The sequence below is a fragment of the Cyprinodon tularosa genome, unplaced genomic scaffold (assembly GCF_016077235.1).
Source record: "Cyprinodon tularosa strain WSP-4 unplaced genomic scaffold, ASM1607723v1 ctg29, whole genome shotgun sequence".
Lineage (NCBI taxonomy): Eukaryota > Metazoa > Chordata > Actinopteri > Cyprinodontiformes > Cyprinodontidae > Cyprinodon > Cyprinodon tularosa.
Window position 1 is genome coordinate 1,384,770 of NW_024038996.1, and position 18,612 is coordinate 1,403,381.

An 18,612-nucleotide genomic window follows, 5' to 3' on the forward strand; every position below is an offset into this window, starting at 1 on the left:
TCGATTAATCGATTAATCGGTTATTTATTTATTTTTTATTATTATTATTTTTACACCTTACAGGCTAAACAAAGTTTCAAGTTTGAAATAAATCAATGAAAGCTGTAATATCCTTATGCATTTTCTTTAGAAACAACAGCAAATAACAGAAGTAGAAAAGTTGCATCAAAAAATACTGCAAAAATACTGCACAATATCAGTGTAATGAGTTCAATGCAATACCTCGGCTCCAGAGAAACTGTCCAACATATTTTTTTAGAATGTAATAAATATACTCAGGAAAGAGAGATGTTGCATAGAGAGTTAGACAGGAATAAACATAAACTAGATTTAAGGGAATTGTTTCAAAGGTCATCTGGGGATGTAGTTTTTGGTAGTATTTTTAATTTTCTAAGAAGAACGGGTATTTTAGGGAGAATATAATAATTTGTCTGGTCCATACTCCATTCTGGAAGGTGGCGGTAATGCTATAAGTTGTTTGCCAACCGCCATTAAAAAAAAGAAGAAGAAGAAGAAGGCTCCAGAGTGTCGACGTCACCGCCCCCTTGAGAGACCTCTCCCAGATTGTAGCTGACCACAAACAGTGCACCAGACAGGAGGCCGGCTTGTTTTGTTTTTATGACCGAAATTGCGGAAAACAACTCGTGAAGTTTGACCCGCTAGAAGAGCGAGGTGCGTGAGAACGCTGGGACCCTTTTTCCAGCTGAATCTCCGCTCTTTTTGGCCCTCATGTCCCTCCGCCGTCGTACTAAACTCGTCCCCACTTCCTCACTGCCTCGGCCGTATCTAGACCCACAGTGTGTAGCTCAGACCACGCTTCAATATTGAGCATAATTTAAAAATGTCTGTGTGAAGCTTACTGCAACACACTGCTGTAAGAGTATAACCAGGAAGCGCGGTAGGAGGGCAAAATAGGTTTAGCGGCACCGCAGCACGGGAGGAGAATTACGCCCAGGAGCAAATGGATAAAAATAGACCGGAGGAAAAAAAAACACGAATCGATTATCTTGCGGACGTGTCGATGCATCGGATCGTCGGCTTTTGGATCGATGCATCGATACAAAACGATTATTATTTACACCCCTACATTAGACCAAGCAGTTTTCTCAGAATGTGTCAATGCATTGACACTGCATGCTAAGCTAACGCTACAGCAATGTAGATGGGATTTATGCACTATATACAAGTTATTGCCCCCCCCAAATTTGTGCCATTTACTCTATAAATAGCTGAAGCCCTAAAGGCATGAAATTATGTTTCAGCTTCAAGTTCCAAGGGATTCATCTTTTCTATTTCTTCTCCCTCGTCAGTCTTTTTGTCATGACTCACCTAAAGCAATTGTGTGCACATGCATGCACAGTTCTAGTATTTATGCATCCTTCAAGTGATTTGGACAGACTATAAACACACTTGTCAGTGTTCAACCTGAGTGGAAGGGCATGTAAGATGGTTATTTTAGCATTTTTTACTTGCGTTTCTGGAAAAATCGTCCATCGTATCTTTAATATAACATTAGCGTGATCTGCTGCTGTAATATGTTTAGCATGGAGGTGGAGGAATGAGATCAACCCACTGGACTGAGATACCTTACAGTCATTTAGTCAACCAGACACTCATTAATTGTGAGGCTGGCCAAAACTGGCTAATAAAGGTAGACCAGTCAGATAGGTATTAAACAAAAAGCTAAACACATGCAGACATGGTCGATGCACAGAAACAAATTTACACAAACCTGGATAAAAAGCTTTAATGCTGAAAAATGGGACAGATTCAAAGCAAGAAAGTGAAACCTTAATGAAAATGCTGTTTCTTCTTTTACAAGTAGTCTCTTTATCCCAAAGAAAATGGTTCTATATCTAAGTTGGTGTTTCACTGAGCATTAATTCTTATGTCTCTAGAGATGGATGCAGACCTGAAAAAATATTCAGTACATTTCAATGTTATACTTCTTTTCAAGCATTCATTAGACTTACACCTTTGTCTGTATTTAATCTTAAACACAGCTGTATGCTCACAATCGTCTGTAATCTAAGACTTTAAATAATAAGTGAATGCAGTTCTTGAATGTACAATGTATGTGCCAGTGCCATGGTGAGGAGCAACACACAGGACTAGTGTTGGAGCTGTTGTGTGGCTCTGTGAAGAGTGCCTGTCAGTGACCGAGCGTATTCTTGCTCAATTTCTATGGTGCTAAGATGCTCCTCTCCTCTACCCCCCTCCCTCCATAGTTCCTGTTTCTTGGGGTTAATGGATGCAAAGGTCGCCTGTGCAGCCATCCTCTGTCAGCTGGTTCCTAAGTCCGCCCCACATCACACGACAAAGACACAGCAGAGGTTATGGCTGCAGATTGTTCATGAGTTCAGCTCAGTGCTGGCCTCAGGTCTCTATTGGAAAACAGGTTTTTGTTTAGTGTTTTTTGAAAGTCAGGTTTGGAATGTGGGTTTTTTGGCTCATTGATTTATTCACATTGATTTGAGACGCGCTTGGAGTCTGGATTCAGTAATCTTTGTCCGTTTTTTATAGCATCAGAGCTTGAAAAGAGCCGGATCAGCATGTTGCTTTCTCTGAACCTTGGACTTTAAAACTTGTGCTACTGACTTCACTCCAGACTCCAGTTGTGTTTGCTGCTCTGAGTCAGCATTTATTAGCTTCCTGCACTCAAGTTGTTTTTGCTTCTTGATTCCAGACTATTTGTAATCTTTGTTTTAATTAATTTCAGTGGGATTCAAGCAAGTAGCTCATTAGGGAAGATCTGTTTTGTTTTGGGCTTTAAAAATAATCCCTTATCTAGGAACATCTAATAATTTAGATGGAGCAAAACATATGCAGCATAATGATATAATAGTTTGAAGCTGTTTAAAATGATGTGATGTGGTTGTCTATCATTTGACACTTCAATGCACCTGTTAATGCAAAGCCCCACTCAGAGATGCAGCAATTCCTTTTCTTTTTTTAGTCAGCATGTCGACATTTTCTGGGATCACCTCACATCAAATTGTTGTTGACTGCTTGAAGTCAGAGATCCTCCCACCCCGACGCTAAAAACACGTCCCTATAAATAGAGCTGAGGCAGAAACAGGCCAGCTGCAGAATGACAGGCATTTGTACTACCAACCACATCTCAGACGGATTGGGAAGCAACACACATCCATACAAAAACACACCCCTCCCTCTGCTCAGTAGCTAACTGGGATCTGTCTACTCTTCTTGAAAACCAGTCATTATTTTTTTTCTTCACCCAGTCTGAGGCCCTCGTGCCTGTTGTGTTTCTGGTGGCTGAAAAAAAAAAAGAAGAAAAAAGGTTAAACTACGAAAGACGAGACGCACTGCTGCTTAAATGCTTTGGATTCCTGTGGGCTAAAATTCTGCCGAAAAACAGAGGCAGGACTCGCATCCATAAAGCTTTCATGTGTTTATTTGTCTTTTCAGATTTGAAATAATGACGTCATTAATAAGCCAAAGATGCATCTTATCTTTAACTACTTATAATAGCTGATATTATCATCTGTGTTGTATTAAGCATAGCAATTAGTGTTACTAGTTATTTCCAAATGTAATATATTTCATATTACAAGTTATCTTTGTTGGAAAGTAAAACAGTTCTTCCCAATATTGCCATATTTGTAAAGACATTTAGAACAAGGCATGATGAAAACAAGGTGCACAATAATTTTTGTCATGAAAAGCTGAATCACAAAACTGTAATGATATAGAATAATTAAACAAAAAACCATCACAGGGCATGATACAAGCTATGCCTCATTTATTAGCTCCTGAAAAAAAGGATCCACACAAGGCTTCACAAAAAATTCACATTTCCATTAAATTAAACTTGACCGTGGTTTATACTATTTCAACATTTATATTAACATTAGTTAGTGCAAATTAGCCACTTGGAAAACGTTGTTAAACATATATTACACTGTTACTGCCTGACCGTAACATATGATGGTAATGTGTTACTTCTTTAACACGTTGCCTCCAACACGGTTACTGCTATAGCTTTTAAAGGAGAAGTTCGGTTTTTTACACTTTAAGCCCATTTTCTGTAGTGTCCAGAATGAAATCGAATGATCGACACCAAAAGTTTGACAATTGCTCCTGTCTCTGCTTTTTGGCTCATTTAGAATCAACCCCTGGCTGCTTCATAATGGCTGCCATAGTGCATGTCCGATAATGTCCTTAAAACAACCTTAAACGTTCTTTTTTTAAAATATGCTACTCACCGGGTCGTCAGCGCTGTTCAATGACGTTCCAAAAAAAGTTTCGTGAAGAAAAAACGTTCCTGTAGTGTTTTATTTAGCATTTTGTAAATCCCATTGAGTTCTGTTGGAATAGTCAATATTCCCCTGCCACCGGAAACGGAAATGGGGCCTGTTTACACAGTTGTAGTCTTTTCGCTTCACTCTGTGTACTCCGACGTCGAGAATCAAGAATCCACCTTTCGTATTCCATTTTCAGAGTTTTTTAAAGTGTTTAACAGAGACGTTAGCACCTCGACGTCGGAGTACACAGAGTGAAGCGAAAAGACTACAACTAAGTGTAAACAGGCCCAATTTCGGTTTCCGGTGGCAGCGGAATATTGACTATTCCTACAGAACTCAATGGGATTTACAAAATGCTAAATAAAACACTACAGGAACGTTTTTTCTTCACGAAACTTTTTTTGGAACGTCATTGAACAGCGCTGACGACCCGGTGAGTAGCATATTTTAAAAAAAGAACGTTTAAGGTTGTTTTAAGGACATTATCGGACATGCACTATGGCAGCCATTATGAAGCAGCCAGGGGTTGATTCTAAATGAGCCAAAAAGCAGAGACAGGAGCAATTGTCAAACTTTTGGTGTCGATCATTCGATTTCATTCTGGACACTACAGAAAATGGGCTTAAAGTGTAAAAAACCGAACTTCTCCTTTAAGTTGTTAATCATAGAGGGTTAAAACCCTCTATGATTAAATGTGTAAAAATGGACAATGTTTGCTATTGATGGCAACATGCTAATTGTAGCATTCTAACTTAATTTTCACAATTTGGGAAAAGTACTTTTCCCAAATTGTGGCTAACACCTATAGCTAAACCTTGCATGCAATCTGGATCATCACCACATTTAAATTGATTGTTAGTATGAGGCACACCTCTGGTAAAAAAAGATGTCCATAAAGCCTGTTCCTAAGTTTTCAATTAATCCTGCTAACAAACTATCAATATTCCCTTTTCTTGTGTTTTTGTCTTGAGTTAAATACCTCCGTGCTGAGAGTGTAAATACTTACCGTACTGCTGCCACCCTATGGTTCAGTGGGTCGGATATCCCTATCTCACAATGTTGGAGAATCTTTGAACAATTCTGTATCTAGATTATGATCTGAATCTTATCCCAAATTAAATGGATTGTTCCTTTGCATGATAGAGATAAAAATAGATAAAAATAAAAATAGGATTAAATTCCCAGATAACTTTTCAGATTATCCTATACTCGGACAGACACACACAAAAACTCTCCTAAACACATAACTTTCTTGGCGGAGTCAATAAACTTTAAAGATCAAAGCTTTAAGAAAGAAAACCTGTATTTTTAAGCTATGTTTTAAAGACCAAATTACAGGATTTACCATAAACTCTTCAAGAGTTTCTCTAGTTTGCCTTAAGAATTCAACTTCCCAGTATTTGTATCAGAGTGGACTTACACACAGGCCTTTAGAATGGAACATTATAATTTCCTTCAATTTCATTTCATTAATCTTTTTTTTTTTTTCTGCATGTTAAAAGTTTAAAAAAGTGGACTGACTCAGACTTTTCTCCTGTACCCTGCTTTCCTTTCCCCTGCAGTGTGATTTACAATGACAACCGAATCAGGCGCAGACTCTGAGGCCAAACAGCCGCAAGCGAATAAGGAGGCAGAGAAGGGGAAAACTAAAGCAGCGGCTGACCCTGCCTCGCCCCAGAAACAGCCGGAGCAGCTCCCAGCAGCAGTGGGACACAGCACCCCGACCAGGAAAGACCAGGTCAGGCTCTGTGTGTTATATCTAAGATTGAAAACAAAGACAAGAAACATAAATATTATTCAGTTGTTTTGTTTTTTTCTTCTTTCAATTAGTGAATAATATATCATTTAACATTTTCCTACTCTGCATAACTTTAACTCATTTAAATGAAAGGAAACATTTCACAGCATTTATTCTCTTCCTGAATGAATCGGCTCTTTGTGTAGAAAATGGAAATGAAGGTGACAGCATGATTTCAGTGTCCTCCTCTTTTGTTGTAGCCCTTCAGTCAAATGGAAGCAACTTACCCTTAAGTTCCTGCTCCATGTGTGGATTGTCTTTGACAGATTGTACAACCTTTCAACATGTGGATATAAATGCTATTTATTTAAAACCAAGATTCCTGCAGATTGGCACAGCTACTCCCTGTTCGTAGAAGTGTTCTTCCCACAAACGGGGAGCCACTGAAGTAGCCATTTGGAAAGTAGACCTTTTGCTCAAAATCGCTATGACCATTTGGATTTGATCACAATCTTCAGAAAATAATTGCAGAAACTGTCTTCTTTCTTTTTGCTTAGTTTGATCCCTAAACCCTTTCTGTACGGCTGTTATCCTGTGACAGTTTAACTTTCAAAAATGAGCTCTTCTGTAAATTTCATATAGGATCTTAAACTGATGCCTTCAAAGCTGGAGACCTTTGAATGATTATTAAAGGAGCTAAAGTTATAGATACATCAGTCATTCTGTTTCCCACCACTAAATATCTTTGGGTGAGAGATGCTAAAAATTGTATTTAGGAGTGGCAAAATGGTTGTTTTCTTTAAATAATATGGTTGTACTTATATAAGTTGAATTTTTTCCATAAAGGTCTTCAATTTAAAAGGAATGCTGTTTGTCAAAGTCAGCTTAGCGCTACATTTTTTTTCCATAAATATTTAACAGAGAAAAAAATGAACTAGTTTTACTTCCTCTCTCTTGTAGCTTCCTTCTCTTCATTAATCTGGTTTAGACTAGTTTGATCTGCAATCCTAAGGGCTGCATTAAAAAGCCACTGATGGATGATGCTCGGCTGTTGTTGTGTAAACTGGCAGACACAGGCACGATGAAGATCCCAGCACCCTGACACCACGCTGTCTGCTTCTCCCAATGTCGCTCCAGCTGAGGTCACATATGCCCCAGAAATTAGCTTCACTAACTGTTTTCCTGCTGCGTCTTCATACATATGAAGCACCTGTTCTCATTTATCATGGAAGCAACTGTACACAAGTAAAATGTCCCCTTAGGTATTACTCTGAAACTTTCATATATTCTAATAAAAAAACCTTATTTTTACTTTTTTGCCATCTCAGAGTGATTTGCCTCTGTCTGTGGGCTGCTTCTGTGTGACTCAGGGAAGACAGTGACTCCACCTGAGTTTTACTGAATACTCAGAGCAATATGGTTGATATAACCTGAGGGGTGAAGGGAGAAAGGAAAGTGTGATTTCAAGCAAAGAGAGAATTATCTCTGAGGCATGTTTTTTAAGGATAGATTCAGTCAAGAGGGGCTTTGTTTTCAGTCAAGTGGAAAAGTGGATTTTCTATTTTTAAGATGGAAAAAAATGGCAGTACATCTGAAGATCTTCTCTGTGGGACCTCATTAAATTCAGACGTGGTCCCAGTTATTACTTATGAGCTCAGGAATGTGACACGGATGGTAATTAGTTCTCACAAATAAGTCACATGCCGACCGGTCTGGGACATTAAAATTATGAAATTATATCAGTTGAGTTTTTCTGTGGTCTCATAACTGTTTCAATCCGATTGCTATAATTTATCTCGCAGCTTAAGGATATAAGAGGAAGTTGTAGTACAGTATAGTCAGTTTAATGCAGAGTAATCTGGAAGTACTAGAAAGGAATGGCTGAATTGGAGGAAGAAGAAGAGACCTCCACCAACCATCTGCTGAATCTGCCTGGATGATACAACAGAGGGAGAGAACATGAAGGAGAAACACCATAGCTCTGTAGCTGCAGGACACTTTATGGGAAAGAAACACTAAGAGCAAACAGTTATTGGCAGCAAAAGCTCCCCCAAAGACTGCTTTGCAGGAAGGTGACATAGCTAAATGCAGAAGCATTGGGCCAGGAGAGGAACAATCAGTACATTCAAATAAACAGTTTATATTTTCTTTTCTTTTTCATGTCAGGAGCAGGAGGAGGATCAGGAGTCCCACAGGTCATCCACCAGTCGCCTGTCCAAGTCTCCTTTGAGGGGCGTGAAGAAGGTGAAGATGATGCAGTGTAAGATCACTCTGCTGGACGGCACTGATTACACCGTCAACGTAGAGGTAGGTCGTAGCAGCTGTCGGAGGTCTAACGTTTGAACCAGGTTTATCGCTGCATAAGGTTTTAAAATGATCCGGTTTTTTTCTCATTTTTCCTCGGGTTGGTAAATAAATCTCTAGCTCAACTCCTTCAGATCACTAATAATAATGAAAATAGGGAATTTATTCCATTGATTTAGCTTTATTGATGAAGTGCGGGATATCTGCTCTGTATTTACTGTACCATGCAGAAATATGTACATTCATAGTATTTTTTTTTTTCTGCTCTTTGGTGCCATGTTGAATTTAATTTCAGTCAAGAGCAGGTAAGGATAGCCTTTTATCCCTCTTGCAGTCTGTAAGTTATAAGCTTATCATTTAGAGATTTCCAGTGATTTAATACTGAAAATAAATGCCGATAAGTATATTAAAACAATTTTACCATTTATATGAGTTCATTTATACCCTGGTTTGTAAAGTGCTATCACAATAAAAGACTTAAGGCTGTTTGTCTAAATGGAATAGAATAGAATAGAAAATTCCTTTATTGTCCCAAAATGGGGAAATGTTGGTGTTTACAGCAGCAAAAAGATAATAGAAAAAAATGGTCACACAAATATGGAACTTAGTAAAAATGTATAAGAATAACGTAATAGTGAAGAGTTGAGAAATAAACAAATGAAATACTGTACTGTAAAGTTTTTTAACAATATGCACCTGGAGAATAACTACAAAATCCGCATGAATGTAACAACTTATTGAGGTTGTTGGGAACAGTGATGGTTATAGAGTCTTACAGCTGCTGGGAGGAAGGATCTGTGAAAACGCTCCCTGGTGCATTTAGGGTGCAGCAGTCTGTCCCTGAAGGAGCTCTCCAGTTCTGCAACAGCTTCATGTATGGGGTGGAAGACATTATCCAACAGAGATGTTAATTTAGTTAGGACCCTTTGTGCAAATGCAAAAACTATAAATAAGGATTTAAAACAGCATTTTAAATCTTAACTGCCAAAAATTTGTTAGAAATTGAATATCTTTATAGATAAGCCTGTTTTTCAACACATTTATTATTATTTTTTTTAGAAGTTTTATATTTAAGGACAATTCAATAATAAAACAATTCCTGCAGTCTGTGTTTTTTTTTTTATCTTAGTGGAGGTTCAGAAAATCAAAGATGCTCTTCTAAAGAGAATCTTATAAAAAAAATAATCTTCTCATTCCCAAATAAGAAGTTTTAAATGCCACAAAATGAGCACTAAAAGATGTAATTTGATTCAATCATGGCTTAAGACAAAAATACTTTAAAATTGTTCTTTATATCAATAATTAATAGAAGTTTTGTTTGACATTTTATTAAAGTTGGTTTCCTATGAGCTCTTTCAAAGATTTCTCAGATGTGTCCAGGCGGTACTGGAGCACAAAAACCCCTTTGCAAATCTTTTTATTAAGCAGATTCCTCCTCAGCAGGGGTCAGGATGCCAGGGCTAGCTGACTGTTCTTATTGTGGCGCTGAGGAGCTCAGTTCAGGAGCACTTGTTGCAGACTCCCAACACAGCATACAGGAAGCATTGTTTATTATTCAATTTTCAATCTTCAAATAGAATCTGTGTTTCAGATCTTTGTAATAATTTGCATTAGGTGGTTTTGCAGTGTATTTAAGGTAGATCTGATTTGCTGATTCTCATAAAGACGATAAGAGTATTTTATTTTAGATAGCAACAAAGAGAAAATTAAAAATGTGTCTTTTTCAGCAGATTTTAAATATCCTTCATTTTTTATAAAAACAGCTGTATATTTATCCTGCAAATATTGGCTGTAAGCCAGATAATTTAGTGTAAAGATATTAGATCAGAAACCAGTATTTAACTCTAAGAAATTATCTGTAGACCTCTGAGCTTAAATACCTCTGCATGTTGGTTTAAGTGACTAAAGATCACAAAATAACTCCTGTCCATTGAGAATTTATTATACATTCAGATCTTTTTGGTCAAGATCTCCTCCCTTATTTAATTCACAGCACACCAAGGCACAGAGAGAACAACCCAGAGGAAGAGCAACCATCATTTATGTGTTTTATACAATAAAACAAAATTACAATGATCGTTAAAGAAATGTTTAGGGTGGAATTCCTTATAGAAGCCTGAAGGACCTAATTCCATTCTTTTTTAACCACCCCTCAATAAATCAGAAAAAAAATCAGAATTGTGCCATTTCCATATGTGGTACTATACTAGCTTATGTATCAAATAGTTTTCATAGCATCCACTGTCTGTATCATCATATTGCATTTTGTTCAGCTTGTCCATCGTTGCCCTGGCTCCAGATAAACATCCACACAGACTTACAGCAGTAGGCATCACTGCTTCACAAAACGCGGTAGTCAATAGTTCTGCTCTGTCTTTTTTAATTTTCTGTGATCTCAATATCTGGTCATGATCTCGTCGCCTTCTATGTCTCAACAACATAATGATACAGAGATGCGGGTATTCATTCTGTACACAGCGTGCTGCTGTATGATGTCTGCATTCTCCTTCTTCACAAGCAGGACACTTCGGGGACGTTCAGACTACATTTGATGGCGGTCACATAAAAATGTTAGTTTGAACCATCTTGCAAAAAAAAAAAAAAAAATGATTTCTGCACAAAATATGGATTGAACATCAGAGACATGCTGTGGGGACATAGTGATAGGGACTTAAAATATGCAACTAAGAAAGCTAAGGAGCCCAGATTTAAACAGCTGTCTATGACCCAATGCATGTTTAGTCTAAGTCTGCAGAGAGGAAAGGAAGAAAACACCCCAAGTCAAGACTTGGCAGGAGAAAAGTGAAAGCTAATACAATATAAGTATTTTAAGTTGTTTGCAAAAACATATTTTTCCACTGTGTCCTCTCCCAGCTCAGTAGAACCTCAGCAGAGCTGAGGCAGATCATCTCATCCTGTATCATTCAGTGTTACAGCAAAGGTCAGAAAACTCCTATAATTGCCAGAGAGGCCTCCTCCTCCCAAACCTCCATCTCCATCTGAAACTGCTCCAAGATGTCAAGGCATGACACACAGTTTTCCAGTTCAGCTCAATCCGTCCCTGTGGGAAGCAGAGCAGGCTAATCGTTTCCTATCATTTTCCTCGACATGGAGCTGCTGAAGCTCCCCCAGCTGCACTTCTCAGACGATTGGATTTTAAAGGAGTACATTTAAATCCTCCACATCTCAAAGGCTATTTAGATCTTGGTATTGAATTTTTACATTCTGATGTACCTTCTTGTCCTAAATGGGTAGTTTGTGTTGATGGGTAAAAAAGAGCGTGAAGTTGCTGAAACCTTGTTTGTCCAATGACCTAAAGGTTTATTGAGATGAAACCAGTCATGAAAAGTACATTTTCTGAAGGGGTTGACTGTTTCATTCTCCCTACAAGATCAGTGTGAGCTTTCAGACTCTGTCCCAGTTGCTCTTGTTTACTTTCTATGTTTAGACACAATTGATCACGATCAATATTCCTCATCTGATTTGAGGTCAGTTTACCTTCAAGCTTACTTTTGTTTTCCCTCGGCGAAATCATCCAGACAGTCGGCTGCTTGTTTACTCTGGGTTCTCTGTCTTTATCTTTTTGATGGCTTGTTGACTGATCCGAGACGTTTTGTTCATCACTCCCTTGTTTTTGTTTTCTATATCTGAAAAGCCAGCTTTAAGGGCTTAATTTTGGAAGTTAAAGTCATTGTTAGCGAGAAGTCATCAGTGGAGTTAGTTCTCTTCACACTCATAAGTAATCTTATTTTACTTTGTATTCTGTCTACATGTGGATGCACATACAAATGCGTCTTTATATTTCCATTTTGATCTTTCCCATCCATTTGGACAGTTTCTTTGTATGTTTACCAGTTTCCTTCATGTTCCTGCTGCTCCAATATTCCATTTCATTGGAGCGGATCATTGCTCTGTGAGGTGACTACAGAGAATGTGACTTCTTTTTTAAAGTTGGGCTCCAATTGCAATTTTTTCCTAAAAACAAAAACCTTAGATTTAACCAAAACTCACATTCTTAACACTTGAGGCTCATGTTAGACTCAAATCCTAAGCCTCAGCTCTCATTAACAATGGTTATCTTCTGTATTCACTAATAAAAACAAGCATGAGGCTATGAATTACCTATAAAACCTTCTGATATTTGCCAAAACTTTATAAGAACCACATTGTATTCTCTATAATTACATTCTGTATTAGAATACAGCCTCTATTTACATTTATTTATTTATTTTAATTAACCTCCCACATTTTGTCCTTTCGCTCTTTGTCTTGGAAGTCACATTAACTTATGGGATTAAGTCTGTGTCTCCGATAGGGAGGGGGAAAAAGTAAAGGGCAAACAAACCCACACATCTATTACATAACAGTGCCTACCTTTTATGTTAAAATGTATAGATGGATAATTACTTATACTAAAAACTTTTAAACATTTATTTTGGTTTTCTTCTCAGAAACGAGCCAAGGGCCATGTGCTATTTGATAAAGTGTGTGAGCACCTCAACCTGCTGGAGAAGGACTATTTTGGCGTCACATACAGAGATGTAGAGAATCAGAAGGTAATTCTAAAGAAAATGTCTGTTTTAGATTTGCTATTGGTAATGTGTAAATGTTTTTCCCATATGAAATTACAGCCCCTATTAACTTTTTCTACATTCAACTTTTAAAGTCAGCTTTATTTCTATTTGGTCATGACTAATTCTCTCTTCTATGGTTTTGCAGAATTGGTTGGACCCATCCAAAGAGCTTAAGAAGCAGATCAGGAGTATGTCATAAATCCTAGTTACTTACCATTTAATGCTAAACGGCTAAATCCTAAATTTATCTGTTCTTCTTTCTGCGTCTCAGCTGGTCCCTGGAACTTCGCATTCAACGTCAAGTTTTACCCTCCAGATCCCTCGCAACTGAGCGAAGACATAACAAGGCGAGTCCGCTGTTGATTAAAAAATTTTCATTATTTATAATCTTTAAAATGACTATTTACTTAGAAGTTGAACTGTTTTGATTCAAAACAGAAGGAAATGCTTGTGCACACCACAATCCGTGGTGCCGTTTAGTTTAAAACTGTTCTGGATCCTGACTTAAACCGAAGCAACTTTGCTTCAAAGCAGAAAACGGCGCTAGAACTGAGAATGTCGGCATAAAAATCTTGACTGGATTATTTACCTAAAAAAATTTTTTCTTTATTTTCTCCTGCTTCCAGGTACTACCTTTGCTTGCAGCTGAGGGATGACGTTGTTTCGGGTCGCCTGCCTTGTTCCTTCGCCACCCACACCCTGCTGGGTTCCTACACGGTACAGTCTGAACTCGGAGACTATGACCTAGAGGAGATGGGCAGCGATTATGTCAGTGAAATCCGCTTCGCACCCAACCAGACCAAAGAGCTGGAGGAGAAAGTCATGGAACTCCACAAGACCTATAAGTTAGTGTCTGTATTTTTTGGTCAACTCGCAGCCGCCCAGCTGAGCGCTGGACTGGATTGTTCTGTTATGCCTTAAAGAGAATAGTTACTGTTAAGCACCAAAACTCAATACATTGAAAAGAGATTTTAATGCCGCCTGGGTGCCTCATTTTGGAAGTTTTAAAGTCATGTCCGATGCAGAAGAAACCCTGGGCAAGGCTTAGAACTTACTAGAGAGAATATATATCCCATCTAGCCTGGGAATGCCTTGGAGTCTCCAAGAATGAGCTGGAGGATGTTGCCAGGTGAAAAGGATGTCAAGGTTTCCTTCCTGGACTCTTCCACCACAACCTAACTTTGAATTAACAGTAGAAATTGGATCGCTGGATGAATTTATAAACCATCATAATAATAATCTTTGTGGCATAGCTTTCAATGCCATATGGAGCTTATATACATTAATTCATACCAAATTAAATTAGTAAAGGGTAGAGACTCGAGCAAAGTTCCTCTTTAGATTTTGTCTCTTAGCTTCAGGAGTCTAATATTTAGCTCCAAAAAGGCCATTTATAAAAAAAAAAGAAAAGGCAAAACTTGATTATTGATTTCTGAGATGGTTATCATTTAAAATGTTTTGTTTTTGTCTGTCATGAGTATAAAGTTGTAGTTAATGAACACTCAAAAGTTTGTTTCATAAAAAGAATTTTACAGAAATAATCGCCTACATGTTATATATATATATGTATTGTAAAGTAAATGCAATCAGATATTTGGCATCGAATGGAAGCATTCATCCACTCAAAACTACAGTTAGCCCTTTTGCTTTGCATGTTTTTTCCTCTACATTTTTCCTTCCACTTAACTTTCTATTAATATATTTTGGGTACAGCCCCCAGTGAATTCTTTAAAAAAAATTTTTAGACTCCTGTGGGCTTTATTTTGTCATTTTTGAAATTAGACAGGAAAGGAGGTTAGAAGAGAGAGGAGAGACATTCAGCAAAGGTCAGCAGGGGCTCAAACCTGCGACAGCTAGTATATAGGTCATGTGCTCTAACTCCACGCCACAGCTCCACTCCGCCCCTCACAACATCACTGGCCAGAACGTTTTGGGACTTTGGTTTTTGAGGAACCATCGCTTGAGCATCTGTTTTCATTCAGCTGTGCCCATGGTCATCTGGGCCATAATATAAAATTTCTTTAAAAAAATGATTTTAATCAGTTTGATTTAATGGTTGTTCAAATTTTCATGTTGCAGCATTATTCATTTTTATTGACATCTTCTACAGAATTAAATGTAGCTGTCAGTTATAGGTAATCACTGAGATTTAGGAATGGATATAACATGGAATTTAGATTTGAATACCTGAAATGAAGTTTCCAATAATTATTCTTTAAGATACACCTGTAGTATTTTGAATTTAGATATAGGTTTTCTACTTTAAAACCAAAAAATGCTTTTTATGGTTCTTCGTTATTTGCTTTTTTTGGTGACTGGAGTGTGTATGATGTTTTTCTGCAGGGGAATGACACCAGCTGAGGCAGAAATCCACTTCCTGGAAAACGCAAAGAAGCTGTCTATGTATGGTGTTGACCTTCATCATGCTAAGGTAACAAGTAATGACAAAGTGGTGGTTCCTTTTTTTATGGCGTCTATATTTACCTTTGTGCAGCATGATTGCCAGCTGGTTAATTAAGTGCCTAACAAACCCAATGTCTGTGCCAGTAAATAGAGAATAAAAAACTGTTATTTGTTAAGCACTTATATAGTTTTTTTCTATGTTTTCAGTAGCTCCAGTCTGCCTATTAGATTATATATGTTATGTTTTTAATATACATTTTTACCAAGCTACTTGCTATGAGTAGACGTTGAATTCAGTGAACTGATCTAATAAATATCAGACTTATTCTTGCAGGGCTCCAGAATTCAAAAACTTTAATTTTAGTTGATACGATGCCAACTGCCCCTTCTTTGTCCACTGTGGCCTTACATGACTGGCTCTCATACCTCCAGCTGATCACACCGAGACTGACTGGCTGTGCTGCTGCTGTCACAAGCATAACTCTTACATTATTTATCCACACGTTCTTCCTCATGGATCACGGCAATCTACCCTTTTCATGCATTTTTAGAGCATGGATCACTGGAGGGCACTGTTCCCACCTTTTGTTCCGTCATTAAATGTGGGGGAAATTAGCTTTGGAAGTCTACGATCTGTTTAAACACCAGGCATAACTGCTGCAGCTTAAATTACATGATGGAGTAGCTGATATTGAATGAATATTAGATAAATATTTAAGTCACATGCTTATGATAATAAACCATAAGGAATTGGACTAAAGGTTATCGCATGTCCTGTTTAGCTCCATCCATCTTCCCATTAGCCCTACTAGCTCCTCTATCCCCACTAATGTAATTCCCGCAGCATGACGCTGCCTTTACCATGTATAGTTTCATTGTAAGCCCACAAGTACTTTCAGGGTTTTACTGAAACCTGTCATTATAAAAACAAAAATTCTTAATATAAAATTATTGTTTTGTACATTTTTATGCTGATACTGAGTATTCCCAATTCATTAACAGAAATAATATGGAAAAACATTCCCATGTGGTGTTTAAGGAATGATGCCTACACCTACAGTTAACATTTGCACGCTTGCCTGATGCATGCACAGCATGTGGGACCGCAGAACTTTCTGTGACACCTTGAGCCTTTAAAAATATTTAGTAATAAATTGGATTATGTATGATTTATAAAAAGGGCTTTTAGCCAAACTGCATTTAGCTTTAGCAAGTTTCCGACATGGAATAACTTAATTACTCCAAACTTTAACTTCTTTTAGCAAACCTCTAACTATGGCTCTTGAGAATCACAGATGTCAGCTTGACTGTAAGCACTGGTTTAAGATTAAGTTTTTATTACGCATGATCTAATAATCTATTATAAATCTTTGTTAGTTGAATGGTTATAGTGTTTTTTTCATATTTTTAACACCAACTTGCTAAAGGGACGAAAAAACTTGGTCTTATTTAAAAGAATTAGTAAAGCTAAAGCGAGCCAATGTTTGAGTCTGTGTTCTAATGGGTTTAGCTACTAATTTCCCACCAACGCATAATGGATGTGATAGACTTCTGTGTGTGTGTGTTTTTTCTTTATAAAGCCCAACTAATTCATTAAATGTGATATCCTATAGGTAAACAGAATGAGAATTTTTTTAATATTGAAACAGAATGAAACCTATTGTAATACTTTCTCAGAACCAATATCTCAATATTTTATCTGCATAGTATCTAATTTGAAAAATAAAAAAATTCTGCTCAAGTTTTTCAAAGCTAATTGTACCTGGATGAAGCCATCACTGTTAAAACGGGCATCATCTTTAAAAAATGACTAATTACTGGTACAATTGTAAACCAGAATATACAAAAAACCAAAAACTTGTGTATTAAAAAATGAGGTTGAAAGTTAAGTATATTATTCAGTATATGATAATCCATCCGTACATTCATCTGACTTGCAGACACTTGAAGATTGCTCCTGCTGACAATATTTTTATGCAGAGCATTCTGGTGAGGTACTTAAAAAAAGAAATTGTATATATGCTATATGTTTTAATAACTGAAAAAATGTCTAGAAAACTTCCAGGAAAAAAAATCTCGCCTCAGTAAACTAATTAAATAAACAACTTTTGTTTTTTTTTCAACATCAATTGAATGTAATGTCTACAGATTTAGCTGCTGTCTTTGTAGCGTATGTCTAAACAAGCTGTTGTTATAATATCCAAGGACAGCATTTCAAATGACACAGTCAACAGAAAAGCTGCTGCAATTAATACTCTCTCCTTTTAGACTTGGACTTTCGCTGGAAAGTGCAAAGAAACCCAGTATGAATGAACCATTCTGTTTTCAGTCAAGTGATTAAATGTAATGTATTTGTTTTATGCACCATTAAATATACAACAAATGTATAAAATGCACTATTAAGATTGAAATCTCCCATTAACAGATTAAATTAACTTTTTTTAGATGACAACATTTCTTTTTTTTCTTAATTGATTTCAAAATGCATCCGATTATTTCATTGCATTGCTTATTTATAATATTATTTTGGGGTCAAAGGATGCACTTGGATGAATGGATTGATTGATTGATTGATTTACAATAAGTTTAGCCAGGACAGAAACATTTCTATAAAAAAAGGGGGAGAAAAAAAGTTTCTTTTAAGACTATCCAATAATGTTTCTAACCACTCTATCCCCTGTATGGAAACCCACACATATTTCACCCATGCAGTCACTCATTCAGCTTAGCTGGGCAGCACACCATGGCAACATGACAAACATCATTGCTGCCATGGTGACTCTTTGGTTTAACATGTTTAACATCCTTTCTGCACTGATTGACTTTCACTGTATCATTGCTGTCTTAGTGAAGAGTTTGCCTGAGCAGATCTGGAGCCCAGCTTGACTTTTGTTTTCTCTTCCTTTGACATCAAAAGCAGCATCATAACACCGGGCAAGAGAGAGAGAGAGAGAGCTGAAGGGCTGTCATAGAAAGGAAATTGAAACCATTGCTCTTTAAGATATGAATCGCATATCAAAAAGAGCTTTGAAAGTCAAAATGGGACCTGGATGTGAGCAATGGGGAGGATATTGCCCTCCCTGATGTGGATCTGAATGAGATGAGGAAGTGGCTTTGATCAGTCCCAGTAGGCATCAGGGCTCAGTGCTGCCTCTGTTAGTCATAGATTTGATACACAAGAAAATATGTACATATCAGAAGAGCATCCTCTTTTGTCTCCTCTCCTCTCTCATGAAATGCAAAGTTGGTAGGGAATCTCTATGAAAGCTTGGCTCCAGCTGAGGGAGAGGTAAGAGGCCGCTTCTCATGTGCTCAAACTACCTGAGTG

At 37.4% G+C, this 18,612-nt stretch overlaps 1 protein-coding gene across 20 annotated transcripts in view; it reads left to right on the forward strand.

Annotated features, from left to right (window-relative positions):
* The window catches only part of epb41l3b (erythrocyte membrane protein band 4.1-like 3b), a 75,901-nt gene that overhangs the window by 32,340 nt on the left and 24,949 nt on the right, over positions 1-18,612 (forward strand). For 14 of the 20 annotated variants that reach the window (XM_038290873.1, XM_038290872.1, XM_038290878.1 and 11 more), the window contains exons 2-9: positions 5,828-6,003; positions 8,170-8,310; positions 12,759-12,863; positions 13,027-13,069; positions 13,153-13,228; positions 13,508-13,726; positions 15,225-15,312; positions 18,529-18,573. In XM_038290873.1, coding sequence (XP_038146801.1) covers positions 5,839-6,003; positions 8,170-8,310; positions 12,759-12,863; positions 13,027-13,069; positions 13,153-13,228; positions 13,508-13,726; positions 15,225-15,312; positions 18,529-18,573 — 882 coding nt within the window. In that variant the 5' untranslated portion in view covers positions 5,828-5,838. The remainder of the gene's footprint in view (positions 1-5,827; positions 6,004-8,169; positions 8,311-12,758; positions 12,864-13,026; positions 13,070-13,152; positions 13,229-13,507; positions 13,727-15,224; positions 15,313-18,528; positions 18,574-18,612) is intronic. The other 6 variants (XM_038290876.1, XM_038290879.1, XM_038290884.1 and 3 more) reach the window with 3 other exon arrangements.